This window comes from Argopecten irradians, chromosome 3 (genome assembly GCF_041381155.1).
Source record: "Argopecten irradians isolate NY chromosome 3, Ai_NY, whole genome shotgun sequence".
Lineage (NCBI taxonomy): Eukaryota > Metazoa > Mollusca > Bivalvia > Pectinida > Pectinidae > Argopecten > Argopecten irradians.
Genome location: NC_091136.1, coordinates 64,838,773 through 64,861,734, shown reverse-complemented (window position 1 = coordinate 64,861,734; position 22,962 = coordinate 64,838,773). Strand labels below are relative to the sequence as shown.

At 38.3% G+C, this 22,962-nt stretch overlaps 2 protein-coding genes across 2 annotated transcripts in view; both read left to right on the top strand.

The window, feature by feature from the left end:
* LOC138319790 (spectrin beta chain-like) overlaps nt 1–19,123 on the top strand; it is a 194,996-nt gene extending 175,873 nt beyond the window's left edge. Inside the window, 5 exon segments of the mRNA XM_069262923.1 lie at nt 1,002–1,052; nt 14,938–15,210; nt 15,415–15,576; nt 15,799–15,830; nt 16,236–19,123. Coding sequence (XP_069119024.1) covers nt 1,002–1,052; nt 14,938–15,210; nt 15,415–15,576; nt 15,799–15,830; nt 16,236–16,430 — 713 coding nt within the window. The 3' untranslated portion in view covers nt 16,431–19,123.
* A 726-nt stretch (nt 19,124–19,849) lies between these two features.
* Nucleotides 19,850–20,665, top strand: LOC138319789 (uncharacterized). Its single transcript, XM_069262922.1, has one exon. The coding sequence runs from the start codon at nt 19,850–19,852 to the stop codon at nt 20,663–20,665; it is 816 nt and encodes a 271-aa protein (XP_069119023.1).
* The last annotated feature ends 2,297 nt before the right edge of the window (nt 20,666–22,962 follow it).

Genomic DNA, 22,962 nt, shown 5'->3' with positions numbered 1-22,962 from the left:
CTAATGGTAGCTATAATTTAGTTGGTCTCATTTCATTATTTAACTACTCGGGTCATTTGAGGATGAGTTAGATAATTCAGAGTTTGAAGGAAAAATCAAATTAACTCCGTGGGCCTCTATAAAACATTAACACAGAGGTGGAATATCAAACACAATTAGGCCATTGTAGCCTCCTTTCGGGACCAAGTCCTGGGAACATTTCTAAATCTGGATATCTGTTAATGGTACAAAAAGTACCTTCAAACCAAGGGTATCTCAATAAAACCAGGTAACGAGTGTTGGAGAATGTGATGTTATGTATTGTGTATAGTGTGGGTTGTGATGTTTTGTATTGTCTATAAGCTATTTACTGGAGGATCTAAAAGCACTGACCTTCCTGGAATCTTGCACTGTGTATCACAGAAACAAATATCAAAGTTTAAAAGCTACCGGTATATTTTATCCACTCCTAGCTATGCAAAGGACTTTTGTTAAGATGGTGACATAAAGGAAAAGATGGCCATGATATAATGACCTTGACTTTCATTATGAAAGGTCACTAGAGGTTATAAAAAGATATGATAGGTTCACTTGGTCATATCTTTTATTTAGGTGCTAAAGCTTAACTGTTGTGTTTCCACACATTTTAACTTTATTGTCCAACACACCTTTGAATGCTAGTAAGACTTGAGCATTTCTGCAGAGATCAGTATGTGTAATGCAATTTATCAATTTATCATACAAGTAGCTATTGAGGAGTCTGTTATTTTATAGTTTAACTGTAGTTATCATTTTATTTAAAGTAGTGGAAAAAATCAGATTAAAATTGAGTATCAGATGATATCTGATATATTTTAATATTTTTATTTATTTTTTTTTTTTTTCGCTATGGCTTTAACTTTTTCTCTCTTTTCTTTCATTTCTTTAAGGATATTTTTGGTATTTTTGCTTACATCCTTTACTTTAAATCCTTTAGCATATGTGATTGAGTATACATTTTAACTGTTCTGATTTTATCCCAGGGGCTGAAGATGAGATGCTGGATGACTCGGAATTGAGAGAAATATTTACAGGTATCATGTGGTATAGAGTTGTCTTTTCCTGACGAGTGCAGAGCTGTTTAATTGCTATGGAGTCAAAGGCTCTTTCAGACCGCTTCTTATAGAATGCTCTAGCAATTCAGTCATTGTTTTTGCAGGTTGAAGGGATTTTATTTTATTTATCAATTAATTTCAATGGCATTTGGTGATGTTTTCTTTCTATTTTGCTTCAAGGAGATGCATGAATCTGCCATGAACATAAAATATCTTAATTTCAACCTGCTCATTGCAAAAGAAAGAAAAACTTTTTATAAAAATGAAATCTGCTGCCTAAAGAGAATGCAAACAATTTTGATAGATAAAAGGGTAAAGGCATGAGCATGCTACTGGATGTGTCTGAAATGCTGCTCCCTAACCGGCTACACAGGTGTGGCACTCCTTAAATCTTTTAAGCTTTTATTGACACTGCTATTTTGTCGACAGTTTTTTCTTGTTTTTTTTGTGTCAGTTTAATTTTTAGCCCACCATCAACAGATGGTGGGCTATTCAAATCGCTTTTTGTGCGTGGTCCGTCGTCCGTCCTTCCGTCCGTCCGTCCGTCCTTCCGTCCGTCCGTCCGTCCTTCCGTCCGTTAACAATTCTTGTTACCGCTATTTTTCAGAAAGTACTGAAGGAATGTTTCTCAAATTTCATATGTAGGTTCCCCTAGGGGTCTAGTTGTGCATATTGCATTTTTGGGACCGATTGATTAACAAGATGTTCCCCTAGGTCCCTGGTTATGCAATTTGCATTTTGGTACCGATCAGTGAACAAGATGGCCGACAGAGCGCCATCTTGGATCTTGACAATTGAAGTTTTTTTCCGCTATGTCTAAGAATATACCGAAGGGATCTGTCTCAAATTGTATGTGCAGGTTCTTTTGGGGGTGTAGTTGTGCATATTGCATTTTAGGACCGATCGGTGAACAAGATGGCCGACAGGTAGCTATCAAGGATTTTGATAATTAAAGTTTGTTACCGTTATATATCTCAGAAAGCAGTCAAAGGATCTTTCTGAAATTTCATGTGTAGTAATATGTAGTAAAAGCTTGAAAAGCAGAGAAAAGATCCCTCTTTCCTTTGTCAGACAAAGATCGTTCTTAGGTGGGCGCCAAGATCCCTCTGGGATCTCTTGTTTAATTTGACGTAGAATGATTTATTGCAGCTTGTGACTAACTTTTAGATGTGGCTAATATAATAGTGAAGCTTTGTAGAAGTGAGATGATGTTGATGGAGATCTCCTATAGACTAAGTCAGTGTTATAAACAAGTGAGATGATGTTGATGGAGATCTCCTATAGACTAAGTCAGTGTTATAAACAAGTGAGATGATGTTGATGGAGATCTCCTATAGACTAAGTCAGTGTTATAAACAAGTGAGATGATGTTGATGGAGATCTCCTATAGACTAAGTCAGTGTTATAAACAAGTGAGATGATGTTGATGGAGATCTCCTATAGACTAAGTCAGTGTTATAAACAAGTGAGATGATGTTGATGGAGATCTCCTATAGACTAAGTCAGTGTTATAAAACAAGTGAGATGATGTTGATGGAGATCTCCTATAGACTAAGTCAGTGTTATAAACAAGTGAGATGATGTTGATGGAGATCTCCTATAGACTAAGTCAGTGTTATAAACAAGTGAGATGATGTTGATGGAGATCTCCTATAGACTAAGTCAGTGTTATAAACAAGTGAGATGATGTTGATGGAGATCTCCTATAGACTAAGTCAGTGTTATAAACAAGTGAGATGATGTTGATGGAGATCTCCTATAGACTAAGTCAGTGTTATAAACAAGTGAGATGATGTTGATGGAGATCTCCTATAGACTAAGTCAGTGTTATAAACAAGTGAGATGATGTTGATGGAGATCTCCTATAGACTAAGTCAGTGTTATAAACAAGTGAGATGATGTTGATGGAGATCTCCTATAGACTAAGTCAGTGTTATAAACAAGTGAGATGATGTTGATGGAGATCTCCTATAGACTAAGTCAGTGTTATAAACAAGTGAGATGATGTTGATGGAGATCTCCTATAGACTAAGTCAGTGTTATAAACAAGTGAGTGATGTTGATGGAGATCTCCTATAGACTAAGTCAGTGTTATAAACAAGTGAGATGATGTTGATGGAGATCTCCTATAGACTAAGTCAGTGTTATAAACAAGTGAGATGATGTTGATGGAGATCTCCTATAGACTAAGTCAGTGTTATAAACAAGTGAGATGATGTTGATGGAGATCTCCTATAGACTAAGTCAGTGTTATAAACAAGTGAGATGATGTTGATGGAGATCTCCTATAGACTAAGTCAGTGTTATAAACAAGTGAGATGATGTTGATGGAGATCTCCTATAGACTAAGTCAGTGTTATAAACAAGTGAGATGATGTTGATGGAGATCTCCTATAGACTAAGTCAGTGTTATAAACAAGTGAGATGATGTTGATGGAGATCTCCTATAGACTAAGTCAGTGTTATAAACAAGTGAGATGATGTTGATGGAGATCTCCTATAGACTAAGTCAGTGTTATAAACAAGTGAGATGATGTTGATGGAGATCTCCTATAGACTAAGTCAGTGTTATAAACAAGTGAGATGATGTTGATGGAGATCTCCTATAGACTAAGTCAGTGTTATAAACAAGTGAGATGATGTTGATGGAGATCTCCTATAGACTAAGTCAGTGTTATAAACAAGTGAGATGATGTTTGATGGAGATCTCCTATAGACTAAGTCAGTGTTATAAACAAGTGAGATGATGTTGATGGAGATCTCCTATAGACTAAGTCAGTGTTATAAACAAGTGAGATGATGTTGATGGAGATCTCCTATAGACTAAGTCAGTGTTATAAACAAGTGAGATGATGTTGATGGAGATCTCCTATAGACTAAGTCAGTGTTATAAACAAGTGAGATGATGTTGATGGAGATCTCCTATAGACTAAGTCAGTGTTTATAAACAAGTGAGATGATGTTGATGGAGATCTCCTATAGACTAAGTCAGTGTTATAAACAAGTGAGATGATGTTGATGGAGATCTCCTATAGACTAAGTCAGTGTTATAAACAAGTGAGATGATGTTGATGGAGATCTCCTATAGACTAAGTCAGTGTTATAAACAAGTGAGATGATGTTGATGGAGATCTCCTATAGACTAGTCAGTGTTATAAACAAGTGAGATGATGTTGATGGAGATCTCCTATAGACTAAGTCAGTGTTATAAACAAGTGAGATGATGTTGATGGAGATCTCCTATAGACTAAGTCAGTGTTATAAACAAGTGAGATGATGTTGATGGAGATCTCCTATAGACTAAGTCAGTGTTATAAACAAGTGAGATGATGTTGATGGAGATCTCCTATAGACTAAGTCAGTGTTATAAACAAGTGAGATGATGTTGATGGAGATCTCCTATAGACTAAGTCAGTGTTATAAACAAGTGAGATGATGTTGATGGAGATCTCCTATAGACTAAGTCAGTGTTATAAACAAGTGAGATGATGTTGATGGAGATCTCCTATAGACTAAGTCAGTGTTATAAACAAGTGAGATGATGTTGATGGAGATCTCCTATAGACTAAGTCAGTGTTATAAACAAGTGAGATTATGTTGATGGAGATCTCCTATAGACTAAGTCAGTGTTATAAACAAGTGAGATGATGTTGATGGAGATCTCCTATAGACTAAGTCAGTGTTATAAACAAGTGAGATGATGTTGATGGAGATCTCCTATAGACTAAGTCAGTGTTATAAACAAGTGAGATGATGTTGATGGAGATCTCCTATAGACTAGTCAGTGTTATAAACAAGTGAGATGATGTTGATGGAGATCTCCTATAGACTAAGTCAGTGTTATAAACAAGTGAGATGATGTTGATGGAGATCTCCTATAGACTAAGTCAGTGTTATAAACAAGTGAGATATGTTGATGTGAGATCTCCTATAGACTAAGTCAGTGTTATAAACAAGTGAGATGATGTTGATGGAGATCTCCTATAGACTAAGTCAGTGTTATAAACAAGTGAGATGATGTTGATGGAGATCTCCTATAGACTAAGTCAGTGTTATAAACAAGTGAGATTATGTTGATGGAGATCTCCTATAGACTAAGTCAGTGTTATAAACAAGTGAGATGATGTTGATGGAGATCTCCTATAGACTAAGTCAGTGTTATAAACAAGTGAGATGATGTTGATGGAGATCTCCTATAGACTAAGTCAGTGTTATAAAAAGTGAGATATGTTGATGAGATCTCCTATAGACTAAGTCAGTGTTATAAACAAGTGAGATGATTTGATGGAGATCTCCTATAGACTAAGTCAGTGTTATAAACAAGTGAGATGATGTTGATGGAGATCTCCTATAGACTAAGTCAGTGTTATAAACAAGTGAGATGATTTGATGGAGATCTCCTATAGACTAGTCAGTGTTATAAACAGTGAGATGTGTTGATGGAGATCTCCTATAGACTAAGTCAGTGTTATAAACAAGTGAGATTATGTTGATGGAGATCTCCTATAGACTAAGTCAGTGTTATAAACAAGTGAGATTATGTTGATGGAGATCTCCTATAGACTAAGTCAGTGTTATAAACAAGTGAGATGATGTTGATGGAGATCTCCTATAGACGAAGTCATGAGGTTATAAACAAGTGAGATGATGTTGATGGAGATCTCCTATAGACTAAGTCAGTGTTATAAACAAGTGAGATTATGTTGATGGAGATCTCCTATAGACTAAGTGAAGTGTTATAAACAAGTGAGATGATGTTGATGGAGATCTCCTATAGACTAAGTCAGTGTTATAAACAAGTGAGATGATGTTGATGGAGATCTCCTATAGACTAAGTCAGTGTTATAAACAAGTGAGATGATGTTGATGGAGATCTCCTATAGACTAAGTCAGTGTTATAAACAAGTGAGATGATGTTGATGGAGATCTCCTATAGACTAGTCAGTGTTATCAACATGCTTCTGTGCTAAATCATTGTGATGTCTTGGTGTACTGTGGATAACTCAGCCAAAGTGCCTGAATGTGTCATAAACTGACTAAGACAGCCTTGCCAGGTCATAATAAGAGAGCTTGATGTTGCTTATTGATAAGTAACACCTAGACATTGAACACCTAAGTGGCCAATGTGTGATTCCATTTTACCTTCAGAAAATAGCTTACCCGGCCAATTACAATAGCTTCTTCAAATCTATTAGGCCTCTTTGACACACAAGTTCTAAAAATAGATTATCCCACGGATTCCCCCACCAGGGGAACCACTTCCTGTATGTTACTTCCTGTTTGTCACATCCTTTCATATTTCTTTTGGCCTCCATCTTGTTTGGCAGCTGTTTTTCCAGCTTGGAATTATATCCACCTCCATCAAGTTCAGGGGCAGTCTTATACTGCTTATAAGCAACTAAAATTGTGTCTGGTGTTGTACACCACATTTTTATTTGCATTTCAGATGAAATCAACATCTGATTGGCAGCTCAGCGTTCATTTCAATTTTGAGCTGGTGGCTCCATCAGGGATTGTCAATTTCATAGAATGTTGATTTCCTATAGGGGCATATTGCTACCTGATATTGATTTTTATTTTTGATTTTACTTAATTTTGTTTTAAATGCTAAACAAAGTACTGTTTATGTTTTATAATAAACATGTATTGTTCCAATTCTGTTCTCCATCCCCCTTACCATAGGCTAGGGGCATGTGGGAATTTAATGAGGTTGATCCTCACAGTGTTTGTGTTTTTTGTCACTGCTGCTTGACAACCCAAACTTGTTTGCTGTGTAGTAATTGGGTAAACATGAATGGACAGAGTATTTCCTTTGCTCTATAAACAGGTAAGGTCAAAAATAAGGGTAGTTGTTCTGTATTTGCCTTTTGGGCTTCATCAGAACCCCCTTCCAAGGTAAGTTCCTCCCAATTTGGGAGTATTACCCCCGTTTCCAACATTTTCCTTTCAGGATTTGTATTTTTGGGTTCAGAGAGTTCCTCTCTCCTCTCCTTTGTGGAGTAGAGTTTGGTTCCATCTGCTTCCAATGGCTCTATAGGGTATGGACCCTTGGGTTCCAATTTGGACCCTTCCTTCTCATGGGCCAGCTCTTATGAGTCTAACTTACCTCCTATCGGGCCCGGTCCTCTGGTTCCCGTTAGCGTGGCAAGTTGTACTGCCCCAGGTGTTTCAGCACCAGGTTGGCAGGGTGGCGCTCCCGTTTAAATCCCCTGCGGGGGGGGGGGGGGGGAAGACGGCGATGCAGCCGGGCACCTGATTTCAGGTGCCACCAGGTTGTATGCCTTGTCTGATTCCATTATGTGTTGACGTCATGGCTACACCAGCAGTCACATATGTGACTTCCGGCGCTTCTGGTATTTCTGTGCTTGTGTCCTGTTACCCCCAGGGGTGCCTCCCATGCCCCTTTCAGGGTTAACTTTCAGTAGAAACCCTTTTGGTTTTTTTCTGGCCGATTGGTCTTAGTTCATGAACTAGCTCCTCTGGAGTTTACCAATCATTTGATGACTGTCTCGGCCACTGGCCTATCCAGTCTCAGTGGACACATGGTGGGGGGTCTGTTGAGGACCCTAGGTTCCCTAGACCACATTACCCCCAGTCTTTGGCTATGCCAGGAACTGGGTTAGCTCAGTTACATGGAGGTTTCTACTAGGTTTGCTCTTTAGTTATTCCTCCCTTATACCAGATAGGAGTTTTGCCTCACTGGACCATTATATGGCTCAGGTATTTGGCATGCCCCCTCTTTTTCTCGAAATAGGGCTACTCCATTATGAGATATGGGTTTCATCCAGCAGTACTACCCAATTCAGCTGGACTGCCTGGTTCCTTGCCAGACAGTACCCCCCTCCTTCAGCGGAAGTGATGGGTCTCCCACCCTCCTCCCCTTTAGAAGGGGTTTAGCACCGAGAACATTTGCCGGGACTTCTCTTGTGCCTGCACAGCTGTAGCTGAAGCTGGTTCAGCCATCCAGGTTGTCCTTATGCAGGTTAATCTTCTTATGGAACTTCTAACTATGCAGGGTTTGTCCCTTGCAGGTTTTCCTGTTCCTTTGTTTGAGAAGATTACAGCTGTTTTTGGGTCTGTTAACTCAGGCCCCATATCAGCTACAGTCCTGCTCCCTCCTGTTGTGGTCTCTAGTATAAGTACCACTCCGATCTATGGAGGTTTTTGGTCCTGGTGAGGGCTTATGTTGATGTGATGAGAGAGATGTGCTCTCTTGATTGTTCAGAGATCCCATCACTGTGTGGTATAGTGATCAGGAATCTGATAGTTGGAGATGCTAGCCCTGAGGATGGTTATCATACCTCTCAATCCTCTGATGCTGGCTCCTCTATGAGGGGGTTGTTCTCTACCATCTACCAACAATGTTGGATGTAGGGCTGAGTTATCAAGATTTGTGCTTCGTTCTCTGCTTGTATCTTATACACAGAGGCTATGAAACTCTTGGTCTAGAGGCTTGTCCTGCTCCCTCCTCATTTGGGATCCCTAAGAAGACTTAGGCTTTGCAGGGCTTTTTGTTTCCTTTGGCAGGAAACCCTTTTGCTCTCTGCCAAGTCTCTCCCGAGGTAAGTGTTGTCATCCTCCCTGACCCAATTACATGTGTAATTCAGGGTAAGGTGAGTACTTCTGACCACTCTAGCTTGTCTGCAATGCTGGTAGCAATCATTAATTAGTGGACCTTGCACCTTATATGTATAAGGTTTGTGACCCAGGTGGTCCCCATCTGTTATCTCCCTAAGATGAGTTTTAGCATGTTGGGCAGGCATGTGTACTTATATGGTAAACTTGTCGAAAAGAAATTTACCAAGTCTGAGCATCATCACTTAGCTTTCCAAACACTGACCTTTATAGACTGGGTCACTCCTGCCTTGTTCACTCTGTCTGGTCGGACTGATCAGGATGAGGAGCTTGGTATTTAGCTAATCCTCTAGCTAGAGGTTTAGCAGGACTGTGTATAGGCTCACCTTTATGGAGTAGCCTAAATCTCTGCAGCAATCAAACAATTGTAGTCACATGCCTACCTTATGTTTTGGATCAGTTTTTTAAGGATAATTAGTTTGTTCCGTTCACGTCTTTTATTGGCCCTTCTGGTTCTGCTGTTCCCTCATGGAGGTGATCCGGCAAGATCCTATGGTGCTAGATAGGGTTTCTGCCCTTCTAATCTACGGAACATGCATAGTTCTGGGCTAGGCCCAGAAAGGCAAAACAAGAGTTCTCCCAAACTGGTCCTGTGCTGCCACCACAGTCCTTTACTTCAGGTTGAGGGCATTAGACCATACATGGTCCATCCTTGAAAACATTGACCGACAGAGCAGAGAAGATTTCTCTCTCCACGGTTGTGCCCTCTCAAGTGTCGCACAATGCATTGGTACTCTTGCAGGAATTGTCACCTGATTCATGATCAGGACTACAATTGCCTGTCTTACCTTTTGGTCAGTGACTCTATTCTTATTTCCTCTCTTAGTGTTGGAAATAACAGAATCCTAAGTCCATTCGTGTACCTAGGGCCTTAGTATCCCTTTTCACAGGGATCCACCTGTCCCTTTGCATTACCGTTAAGGTTTTCCTAAAACTTAACCAGTTTGGAGATAGATACCCTCCTCACTAAGTGCAGGAGAGGGACGCTATCTGGAGGAAATCAGTGCAGTTTTCTACTCCTTGTTCCCAAGAAGGCCGGCTCCTAAAGCCCCGTAATAGACTTGCATAAGTGTCCTCAATAATTGTGGGCCTTGTCTATCAACCTTATGGAAGCATATTTCATTCACCTATCAAACGGTCATCTTGGAATTTCCCCAATATACATTGTATCCACAATTGGTGGGTTTTCCAATTTCGAGCAATGCCCTTGATCTTACCTTGACCACTTCTCATTTGGGTTCCTCAATTACTTCTAGCAGTAATGGGTTACTTGCATAGTTGCACAGTGGATGTTCACATCTACTTCGACTACCCGTTGCCATTACATATGGTCATAATAACCCTTTCCAAGAGCAACATTAGGTAAAATCTCCCAAGTTTTACTTCCTTGGGTCTTTTTCCTTCCAAGGAGAAGTCAGATCTAGAGTGAGTCCCTTCAGGACTTTCTTTTTTTTCTTCTGGGCAATTGTTTTTGGACTCTGATAAGTCCTTCAATTCGTGCTTCAGGCTATTCGAGAAGCCATGGCTAGCCTTGTTTGGTTTAAATGTATTTGGGTACATTGGTTCCTTCGTTTCCTCGGATACCTGAATTTCTTGGCAGATGTAGTGCCTCTTAGTAGTCCCTACACTCTACCTCCAACTATTGAGAAGGCGTGTCAGCTGGTGGTTAGCCTTGTTCTGTTGGAACATATTCAGGTATGTTGGTTCCTCCGTTTCCCTGGATACCTGAAATCTTTGGCAGATGTAGTGCCTCTTAGCAGTCCCTACACCCTGCTTCTCCAACTATTCCAGAAGGTGTGCCAGCTGGTGACTATCCTGGTATGTTTGGAAGGTATTCAGGTACTGTTGTTCCCCCGTTTCCTCGGATGCCTGAGTTCTTGATGCAGATGTACATGTAGTGCCTCTCGGCGGTTTCTACACTCAGTCTCTCCAACTGCATCTCTTATTGTTTAGACCCCCTCTATGTGTCATTGTGGGATACATACATCCCTCTGCCAAAGGCAATGATGGACTCTCTAATGGATGCTGGAATCCAGTGTACTGACTGGAGTTCCTCTGTCCGTATAACTACCTCATATAGTCCAGCCACTCGGTATACTGATGCCTTATCAGCAGAGGGGGGGGGGGGGTCATATATATCTGTCTGGGTGGACTTGGTTGGGGGAGTGGTCCTATACACAGAGGTCTCATCAATGTGCTAGAGCTGAGGAAAGTCCTGCCATCCCTGAGGGGCTTTCAATCCTTTAACCAGGGTCAGGACTTAGGTGATTTGCCTAGTTACAGACTTGCACAGTTGTGGGAAATTCCTTAACAACTGAGTGAGACAAGGTCCCTGCTCCTTTTGAGATCTATCAATGAAAGTCCTACTGTTGTTACAGTATCCTTTATTGATTTTGTCTGTTGGCCATCCTCCCAACAAAGTGAACTGCATTTGTAGCTAGCTGTGTATGTCATGTTTCTAGACAGGTCAGGAATTCTAGCTTATGGGTTCCCTCACTTCAATGTGGTGGGTCCAATTGTCTTTCAACATCGCAAGGAATCTTGTTCCCTGCTTCTATGACCCTCAGAGGTCTTGTTAAACATGGTTTCTACTCCAACTGCTGGTGTAGACACCTATTATAGGTTACCATGCGTCTCAGACCTTACCAATCTGCTAAAGTCTTGTCAGCTTCATCCTTCTCCTGATAGACTACACTACCTCACATCGAGGCTACCTCCTTGCAGCTCGCTCAGGAGATCCTTTCTGGAGAGATTGCCTGACGCATCACCAGGGCAATAAGATCTTTTGTCCTGCCGTGTTCTTCTCCCGAGAGGTTATCTTTAGTGATTGGTGTGTCAGTAAGGAAGCTGATCCTATTTCAGCCACATTCCTTGATTGCAGACTTCTCACTGCATTTTTTTTCAAGGGTGAGGTCCTATCTCCAATTAACATTGAAGGTTATAGGTCGTTGTTGCCAATATTTTGGCTTAGAGTGGCTTTAAGATATGAGCATTTGCTCTTCACTGTGCCTTGTTCCTCAGAGGAATCTCACCTTGGTTCTCCTGTCTGGAACTTTCCTTACCATACAAGCCTGCCTTGTGTGTTTAGTTACGAGTAAAATCTTACTATCATTCAACATTTGCTTCAGGCTGTTGAGGAGTGAGATTCAATGTTTTAACTAGAGTTAAGTGTCTGATTTTTCTCAGACACAGTACACATTCCTTTACATAGTCATTTAAGTATTTAAGAGTCAGAGTTTTGTTTTATATGTGCCCCTTGGTACTACCTAGACAAAACAGGAGATACAGAATTTTTTTTCTCAGTAAGGCATCACAGATATCTCAGCAGCGACCATTTCATGATGGATCTGTCTGTCTATCTAGACTGCCTTTGATGGCTCCGACTATGACGTAATGGGACAATGTAATGTGTACAGTCATGAAGGTTGTGCCCTATCATCTTCGAGGGCCATTCCATTTGTCCAAATCTTGGCCCTTGGTGGCAGTCCAGTTTGTGGTTTGCTCATTTTGGTGCCTTTTTGTCTGCATATAGCTAGAGGTTGATTCTTGTGGATGTTGATGATGTCTTAAAAGCCTCACTATTATCCCATGGATTTCCTGCTATGATCATTTTGGTTACTGTTTGCGGGAGACACCTCTACGGTAAGACGAATTCGCTATTGTAATTGGCCAGGTAAGCTATTTTCTGAAGGTAAATTGAGGTTTTTCTTGTAAAACCAATTTTACCTAGGAAAATACTTACCTGGCCAATGTGATTTCCCACCCTCCTCCCCGTTTGTCTCCCTTTTTACTGGTTTCGGCCATAGAAATATGAAAGGATGTGACAAACAGGAAGTGACATACAGGAAGTGGTTCCCCTGGTGGGGGAATCCATGGGATAATCTATTTTTAGAACTTGTGTGTCAAAGAGGCCTAATAGATTTGAAGAAGCTATTGTAATTGGCCAGGTAAGTATTTTCCTAGGTAAAATTGGTTTTACAAGAAAAACCTCAAATTAAACACTTCATCATCCTCATCAAATGTACAACTTCAGGAAATCTGTAAATTTGGCTTTCCTTGTCATACTTTTATTTGCTGATATCATATATAAGATGAATTTAGCAATTTTTGTAAAACTAAAATTTATTTTATAAAATTGCACATAGTTTACAAATATATATTTGATTACAAAAAATATTTTATGGAATATTATCAATATGGCTTTAGTGGTGAGGAAATACATTCCTTAGCTGTTTTCTGCTGTGATTCTTTACCCACTTGTGGATCTAGGATTTCTCTACCTCTCTACGAACAGTCCGCACACTGGGAGGGTCGGCGGGTTAGCTCCCCTGAGGTCTAAATGATGTGCTCCTCCAAGGACGAGCTGGGTTATGAGCTTTGGATTGGATGTTGATAATACCCCTCCTCTCCTCCATTATATATTAATCGTTAGGGCACAATAAAGTCCCATCTTCATATTAGATCATTTTAAATGTGAATCGATCAGTGCCTCAATATATCATCCTGAATTGTATGCCAAATTAGGACATAGTTAAGGTCAAGTTAAGGTTAGGATTAAGGTCATCAATAAAGGTCAAAGAGTTTTGATTGCTTTAATTGATTGCTTTAAGGTGTTTTTCTACCAGATATTCCGTCTTTGCGTATTAAAAGTTCTCCATTTCAGGAAGGTACCATTATCATGTCATTATTTTGTGTGTGAAAACTCACATGGTTTTTCTCTAAAAAAGTATTATGTTATGCTCGCGAATCCATAATATTACAATCAGTACCTACCCACAAGAACAGATAACCCTGTAATATATAGCGACGAGATATACAACTTAATGGACTGTTGATATGATCAGCAGGTACCACAAGTATGACCAGCTAGTAATTCTGTGTACTAAATGTAATGCTTCGATGTCTAGTGATTGTTCAGTCCATAGTTCTGCTTTATATACCAAGTACAGGCATTGAGATGCCCCTATCTTGTCTTCGTTATCAAATCTTTAAACGGAATGACTTTCATTACTTGTTGTTTTTTCACTACTTTCAATCTTTTTTTTTTTTTTTTTTTTTTTTGTAATTTTTTATTTTTTCAAATTTTACATTTTTCAATCTTACACAATTTTTGTCATTGTTACATTACATGTACATTTTCTTCTTATATATTATACAGATTTCAGACATTGTCTTGTGTTACAGAAATCAATAGATGACATTCTGTAGAATTCTTCACATATTTTAGTAACACAGAGCTCCTGATTGTGATTCCTTGCACTTGTGGTTTTGATGCTGTGGTTTGTCACAGTACAGAAACAACACTATCACTCTGACCTTGTCATATATCTTTTGTTCTCTGTGTATATTACGATTCTCGGTCTTTAACGAATCCTTTAATTTGTACATACATACATGGAAAAGTACATAGCTTTAACTGAATCCTTTAATTTATACATACATTGAAAAGTACATAGCTTTAACTAAATCCTTTAATTTATACATACATTGAAAAGTACATAGCTTTAACTGAATCCATTTATTTGTATATGAAAAGTGCATAGATTTAAAGCTTTCGAAATCAAATATTTGTAAATGATCAAATGTTATAGAGTGGAATTGATTTCTGATTGGTTGTCTGATCAAAGGTCACATGACTCTGGGGAGCAGTGAACCATGAAGTTGTACAACTTAACAACTAAATTGAATATGTGTGTTTGGAGATACCAAAACATCACGAGTGAAGTATGATTTACCATCTGTTAGACCTAGTGTGAAAAAGTCATCAAAATATGATGTCATGATCACTGAAAAACTAATCGAAAATAAATCATACTTCATCCACATTGTTTTGGTATCTGGAAATTGATGTATTGAAATGATTTGATAACAAACACATCATTGGTTACCAAAGGGGGTAATAACTATGTGTCTTAAAGATAGGTTGATTTATTATTTGTTAAAAACTGTTGATTTACAAATTATAAAATGTAAATGTGTTATTGTATTTTTCTATCCTATATTATAAGTATCAAAACTAATTATTATGTTTGTAAAATTTGTAAAATCAAGTGTAAAGAAGAATTGTTTTAATTTTAGATTATCTGTTTATATTTGTGTGTATTAACCCTATTAATATTGCATGTGTTTGATTTGCTATTACAGTGCCCTGGGACTCCTTGTAAAGGGTATGATTAGCCACTTTGTATAATATACATTGTTTTATAACTTTTCTACATTTGGTTTATAGCTGCTCAAGTCTCTGATGATGTCGCCGAGGCAATGGCTTACACAGAACATGCTGAGGGTCGAGCTCGCAGCACGTCTCCACTGGCGCCACACCGAGAATCTCAGGAGTTTAGGGAGGAGGACTTGGCTAGAGCACGACAGATGGCAGAGAGAGGTGGCGTCCCGGAGGTCTCTATAGAGGTGTCCCCACAACAAGAGGAGAGTCAGAGGGAGGAGGCTCACCACACCCCTCACACAGACAGGACCGCTAGTAGATTGAGTGATCCAGCTTCAGGTTAGATACTCTGACTCTCACATGCCAGTCACGGTGTAGGTCACGGTGTCAGTCACGGTGTCAGTCACGGTGTCGGTCACGGTGATCTAGGAGATCATTAGATAATCTTCCTGTTTGTGGCTTAGTTTCACACTTTAATCCATATATTGCTTGTACTGGTTTGTTACTTACCTGCCCACTATTGCTTTTTTTTTTTTTTGACAGATCACGAGGATGTAACATCACCCCCTCCCTTACCGGCCTCAGAACAGCCTCCCATAGCAACTGCTGACCAATCACCTGTCGTCACGGCAACATCTGACCAATCCCCAGTGGTGACCCCACGCAGTTACAACGGAGGTGATGATTTCAATGGGGATGGACAGGGTAAGTTTTTGGATATTGGAGCCCTTCCAAACTAATGCAAGGAGAGATTCTATAGATAAAATGAATGAACATGTTACATGTGATATCCATTGATATAAGGGTATACATAAAATTGTCCTTCATTGGAGTAACAGGGCAATTATCTGTACATCTCTCCAGCTGAAGGTTTGTTATTAGATTATGTAAGAAGGAAATCTGATTGTTTACATGTTTTCATTTCAGATCATCATCAATACCAGCAGGACAGTCCAAGAGTAAGTATGATTTAATTAATAATCTCTAAGGAAAGAATATAGAGATAGATATTGCTAAAGGTTTATCTCTTTACACATCAATTACTAAAATAAAAAGTGCTCTATGATAATTATCTCCCTTTACAAACCCAATTGTGGTAAGAGAGCTTGTACGGTAATATAATAATTAACTGCTTTATAAATCAAAATGCAGGATTGGGGGTTGCTCATGCCTTAAAAAATGTGTGGTTGTCTCCCCTTTCAAATCTTGTGGATTGTGACATTGGATGTTCTGTGACAATTGTCTCCCTTGATACAAATCTAGACGTGGTGATAAGGGTTTATGTATGATAATTATCTCCCTTTACAAATCTAAAGTTATATATGTGTGTTAGGCACATTGATGATGATAATCTCCCTTTACAGGCCAGACCTCGCCCAGCACCCCGAGAGCGACCTATGTCTGAACAGCTGGGTGGAGAGGAAGCTGATCACGGTGATGATGATAAGAAGGGGAAAAGGAGAAGCATGTTTGGTTTCCTGAAGAAAAAGAAGGACAAAGACCATGAGGAACACAAAGAACATAAAAAACACAAAAAGGACAAGAAAGCTGAGGCATAGTCAACAAAGTAAATTATAGCGTTCTCTTTAACTTCTAAAACACAAAAAGGACTAGAATGCCGAGTCATAGCCAGCAAAGTAAATCATAAATTTGTCATTAACATGTAAAACACAAAAAGGAGAACACAGAACATGAGCGTCCGTATGACAATGGTTCGTATGACAATGTCAAGGTGAAATCTGGAAGGACAAGATTCCTAGTGTAACTAAACAGTTGACACATGCTTGACGGACGTATAAACGTAATACTGTTTTACGTGAAATGGTTCATTGTAAATAGTCATGAGGACTACTGATTATAAGGCTAGCTAAATGGGAGATAAAACAAGGGGCCAGGCACTTTCTCTGCCATCCCAAAGTAACTGTTGTGTTCAATAGACTAGAGTTTAGGGCTATACACCTTTAGTTTTTATCAGTTGGTTTTAGATTTACTTAATCGACACAATTACTTTATATAATTTTAGTATATTCACGTTGTTAGCAGGCCATTAGATAGTGCTTCTATTTGTATGTCTAATTCAACAACTCATCAGGAGAGGTCACACCCTTGGGAGATTCTCATTTTCATCTAGAGGGGGCACATTTTCTATAGATGTTAAATTTTTGCTGTCCATGTAGACAAAAGGTTCTGGATGTTATCTTGATGTCGACAGCAACTTTGTGGTGTATAGTTTTATAATTGTTATCAAATGTTATATGTTATGACATATTATGTAATAGACTATGCATACCAATTTATTACTTATTATAAGTTATAAAGCCATTAATTCTGTGTTGTGATGTGTCTTTGATTGTCAGAAGCCTTTTAGTTCATTATACATGTTTAATAAGTAACATGCTACCTTATTCCATATACAATTTCTGGAATATATGTTTATTTTCCCTAATTTTAGATTTTAAGTTTTGTTAATGAATATTGTCTAGCAGAAATAAACAAGAAAACAAATATTTTTGATAAACTATTATTAACAATATTATGCAACAAATCCATCCATCCATCCCTGTATGAAGTCTCCTTAATTATATAATTCTGTCATTCATAACAGAAATTTGTTTTTGTTAAGTTTTTTACTCTTTAAAATGTAGAAATTAGATTGAGCATATGGTATTCATTGTTATCAATATTGCTTAATAACTTTGGGACCAAGGCAACGCTTGACGAGGACCAAGATAATTACATCATGAATCATCAGGACCAATATTGTCACAACGTTCCGTGTAAATTGAACAAAATTATTGAAAGTCATTTCGTATTTATATAAAGTATGGAGGGGACCAACATCAGTTTTCATTTTCTTATTCATATATAACATAAAATATGAACTTGATGACACAAATTGTCCTAGAGGCATGGTGAGTGTGAGAGATGTAACAGGATGTGTTGTGCTTGCATTGAGGATGTACATGTGGGGATAACTTTCATTTTATAATATATGACTTAATTGAATGAATATGTCCTGTCATTGACTTGATCTAGTTTAAACAGGTATATTTCATGACAATTATGGATAATAGGGACTTAAATAAAGGTTTAAATACTGTATTTTTTTCTCAAAATTGTTGCTTTTATATTAATTTTTCTACAGCCCCTCTTAGTGTTTGTAGTAGATTGGTGACTGTTGTCCAGTTCTATATAGGGATATAAAGTTTATATAGATATATTTATATACGTTGTCTCATTGTGTTTCTGAGAGAATCGTGGTATTACTACATACTGTTGACTGACGGTTGTGAAATCCAATATTATGATACCGGTATATTAAATAATCTGGAATCTACCAGGGTCAGGGTCACAGGGAGAAAGTCAAGGTCAGGTACTTAAAATAAGTCAGGGTCAAAGTTCAAATTATCTGGTAGCAATAATTGAAAACCAGAGTCAAAGTAAATTAAGTATAACATTCTTGAAAGTGAAATGGGCTTTATTATCCCTCTTACTAGTACAGAAAATAGTTTTAAATCTTGTTGTGAAACTTTGTTTTATTGTAACTCTGTATTTACCTAGTGCTTAAGTTTCTAATTAAAAATACCTAATCATGAGGAAGTGGCATTTGATATTTTAGACTACATTACAATAGTTTTAGTGTGTTACACATTGTCACATAGTGCCGATTAAGAACAAATTTTCATTACCTGTAATTAGTAGTTTGTGTATTGGGTTTACCTGTAATTAGTAGTTTGTGTATTGGGTTTACCTGTAATTATTAGTTTATATATTGGGTTTACCTGTAATTATTAGTTTGTGTATTGGATTTACCTGTAATTATTAGTTTGTGTATTGGGTTTACCTGTAATTATTAGTTTGTGTATACCTGTATGTAGACCTGTGTTACACTGTGATCCTTTACATGTCTGTGATACATGGGCATCTCCTGTCATACATCATGGATCTGAATATTTTATTATTTTACTTTCTTAAGCCTTATATAATACAATGTAATACATTTCATCTTATGAAAGTAATTTATATGTGTAGAGCTTGGTGTATAGAACAATAATATTAGTACAGTTCAGGAAATATAATGAACATAATCGCGCTATTACCTATATATCACAGATGCCAAAAGTACTATTGTATGAATTACTTTATAATATAATGCATTGCGGTATTGCTATATTGTAAATACTACAATTAATATACAGGACTAACATTGTTAAAGTTCACAAAGCAATAAATTGTAATAAAACATATCAAAGAGGTCTTCTGGTTTTATTTAGTCACGTGTTACAAAAAGGACGCCTGAAATTGCTAACTGCTGAAAGGTGTTACTAGTAATCCAAGATGAAAGCCTTATTTGATTTGCTCCCAAATTGGTGACTGGACATGGTGGACCAGTTGTATGCTGGGAAGGGGACTGCCAGATTTGTTTACCAATAGCCTCACAGAAACTAGTAATCAATTGACTTGCTGAAGTGCTAACTAAGGTCAAATGAGACAAAACCAAAGTAACCTGTTGTAATTGCCTTTTGTTCCTTGTTGTACACTATTTACAGTTTGTGGTCAACGTTTTTTTTATTTTTGATTTATTCTCAATAAGTAATTAAGATACAAGAATATTTATTTTATGCTGTATACTTAAAATGAATTGCCATTAGCTCTGTAAAGCCAGTTTTATGACAAACAAATGTATAAGCGCTGAAAAACAATAAAATTATCAAAATACTGATGGACAAGATCGTAACAAATCACAGCATGCAGTTTCCAATATTAACATATATACATGTAGATACATATAAAGAAATCCAAACTAAAATGGATGTTCCACAAAATGTCCTATCCTACAATACATTATAACTTATAAACAAAGCTGGAGAACTTTGGTGTAAATGGTGTTATGATACAGATTAACAATTGACATGGTAAACGGTTAAACAGTTGATGCAGTAATCAGTGAAGGCAGATCAGAAATACAGTCCACAAAATGGGTTTAACCGATGGAAAGACGAGAAATACAGTCCTCAAAATGGGTGTAACCGATGGAAAGAAGAGATACACAGTCCACAAAATGGGTGTAACCGATGGAAAGATGAGATACACAGTCCACAAAATGGGTGTAACCGATGGAAAGACGAGATACACAGTCCACAAAATGGGTGTAACCGATGGAAAGACGAGATACACATTCAACAAAATGGGTGTAACCGATGGAAAGACGAGATACACAGTCAACAAAATGGGTGTAACCGATGGAAAGACGAGATACACAGTCAACAAAATGGGTGTAACCGATGGAAAGACGAGATACACAGTCAACAAAATGGGTGTAACCGATGGAAAGACTAGATACACAATCCACAAAATGGGTGTAACCGATGGAAAGACGAGATACACAGTCCACAAAATGGGTGTAACCGATGGAAAGACGAGATACACAGTCAACAAAATGGGTGTAACCGATGGAAAGACGAGATACACAGTCAACAAAATGGGTGTAACCGATGGAAAGACGAGATACACAGTCAACAAAATGGGTGTAACCGATGGAAAGACGAGATACACAGTCAACAAAATGGGTGTAACCGATGGAAAGACGAGATACACAGTCAACAAAATGGGTGTAACCGATGGAAAGACTAGATACACAATCCACAAAATGGGTGTAACCGATGGAAAGACGAGATACACAGTCAACAAAATGGGTGTAACCGATGGAAAGACGAGATACACAATCAATAAAATTGGTGTAACCGATGGAAAGATGAGATACACAGTCCATAAAGTTGGGGTAATGGATTGAAAGATGAGATACACAGTCGACAAAATGGGGGTAATGGATGGAAAGATTGAGATACACAATTGACAAAATGGGGGTAATGGATGGAAAGATTGAGATACACAGTACACAAAATGGGGGTAATGGATGAAAAAATGAGATACACAGTCAAGAAAATGGGGTAATGGGTGGAAGCAGCTGAGATAAAAAATCGACAAAATGGGGTTAATGGATGGAAAGATGAGATTTACAGGAGACAAAATGAGGGTAAAAGATGGAAATATATGAGACGCATTCAATGTAATGGATGTCATATACGACAGATATAATGGGGTGATGGATGGGAAAATGAGATACAGTCGATAACAAAGGGAAACATGAGATAGTCAACAAAATGGGGTAATGAATGAAAAAATGAGATACACAGCTGTCAAAATAGGGATAAAAGATGGAAAGATGAGATATACAGTCGACAAAATGAGGGTAATAGATGAAATACACAGTACACGAAGTGAGGGTAATGGTTAGAAACATGAGAAAGTCGACAAATTTGGGATAATGGATGGAAAAATGAGATACGCAGCAGACAAATTGGGGTAATGGATGGAGAACGAGATATACAGTCGACAAAATGGGGATTGAGATACACAGTCGACTAAATGGGGGTACTGGATGGAAAGATTGAGATACACAGTACACAAAATGGGGGTTATGGATGGAAAATTGGGATACACATTCGACAAAATGGAGTAATGGACGGAAAGATGAGATTTACCGTAGACGAAATGGGTTAATGGAGGGACATATAAGAAACAAAGTCGACATAATGGGGATAGTGGATGGAATTATGAAAATGGGGGAAACCTGAGATAGTCGACAAAATGGGGTAATGGTTGAAAAAATGAGATACACAGCAGACAAAATGGGGTGATGGATGGGAAGATGAGATACAGTCAATAACTGTATCTCATCTGTGTAAGAGACACAGTCGACATAATGGGGATAGTGGTTGGGATGTGCAGCGGACAAAATGACACGATGAATGGATAGGAGATACAGTCGACAAAATGGGGGATACCTGAGATAGTCGGCAAAATGGGGTGATGGGTTGGAAAATGAGATACATTCGATAACGTGGGAAAACATTATATAGTCGATAAAATGGGGTATTGAAAGAAAAAATGAGATACACAGCAGACAAAAAGGGGATAAAAGATGGAAAGATGAGATACACAGGAGACAAAATGGGGGTAATGGATTGAAACAGATGAGATACACAGAGAAAATGGGGTAATGGATGGAAAGATGAGATACACAGGAGACAAAATGGGGGTAATGGATTGAAACAGATGAGATACACAGAGAAAATGGGGCAATGGATGGAAAGATGAGATACACAGGAGACAAAATGGGGGTAATGGATTGAAACAGATGAGATACACAGAGAAAATGGGGTAATGGATGGAAAGATGAGATACACAGGAGACAAAATGGGGAAAATGGATTGAAACAGATGAGATACACAGAGAAAATGGGGCAATGGATGGAAAGATGAGATACACAGGAGACAAAATGGGGGTAATGGATTGAAGCAGATGAGATACACAGAGAAAATGGGGCAATGGATGGAAAGATGAGATACACAGGAGACAAAATGGGGGTAATGGATTGAAACAGATGAGATACACAGAGAAAATGGGGCAATGGATGGAAAGATGAGATACACAGGAGACAAAATGGGGGTAATGGATTGAAGCAGATGAGATACACAGAGAAAATGGGGTAATGGATGGAAAGATGAGATACACAGGAGACAAAATGGGGGTAATGGATTGCTTGGGGGTAGTGAAAATGAGTGATCTCTTGCTTGGGAGGATAGTGTAAAAGGACGAGCATTTCCTTGGAGGATAGTGAAAAAGAGCGATCTCTTGCTTAGGAGGATAGTGTAAAAGCACGAACACTTTCTTCAAGGACAGTGTAAAAAAGCGATCTCTTGCTTGGGAGTATAGTGTAAAAGGAGTAACACTTCCTTTGAGGATAGTGAAAACGAGCTATCTCTTCCTTTAAGGATAGTGAAAAAGAGCAATCTATTGCTTGGAGGAGAGTGAAATAGAGCGACCTTTTGCTTGGTGATATCGTGAAAAAGAGCGATCTGTTGCTTGGAAGGATAGTAAACAAAAAAGGGTTCTCTTCCTTGAAGGATAATGAAAAAGGGCGATCTCTTGCTTGGGGGTTAGTGAAAAAGAGTGATCTCTTGCTTGGGAGGATAATGAAAAAGGGCGATCTCTTGCTTGGGGGTTAGTGAAAAAGAGTGATCTCTT

What these genes read in the sequence shown, in the direction of transcription:
- LOC138319789 (XM_069262922.1), top strand. Translation starts at nt 19,850, where the DNA reads ATGGGTTTAACCGATGGAAAGACGAGAAATACAGTCCTCAAAATGGGT.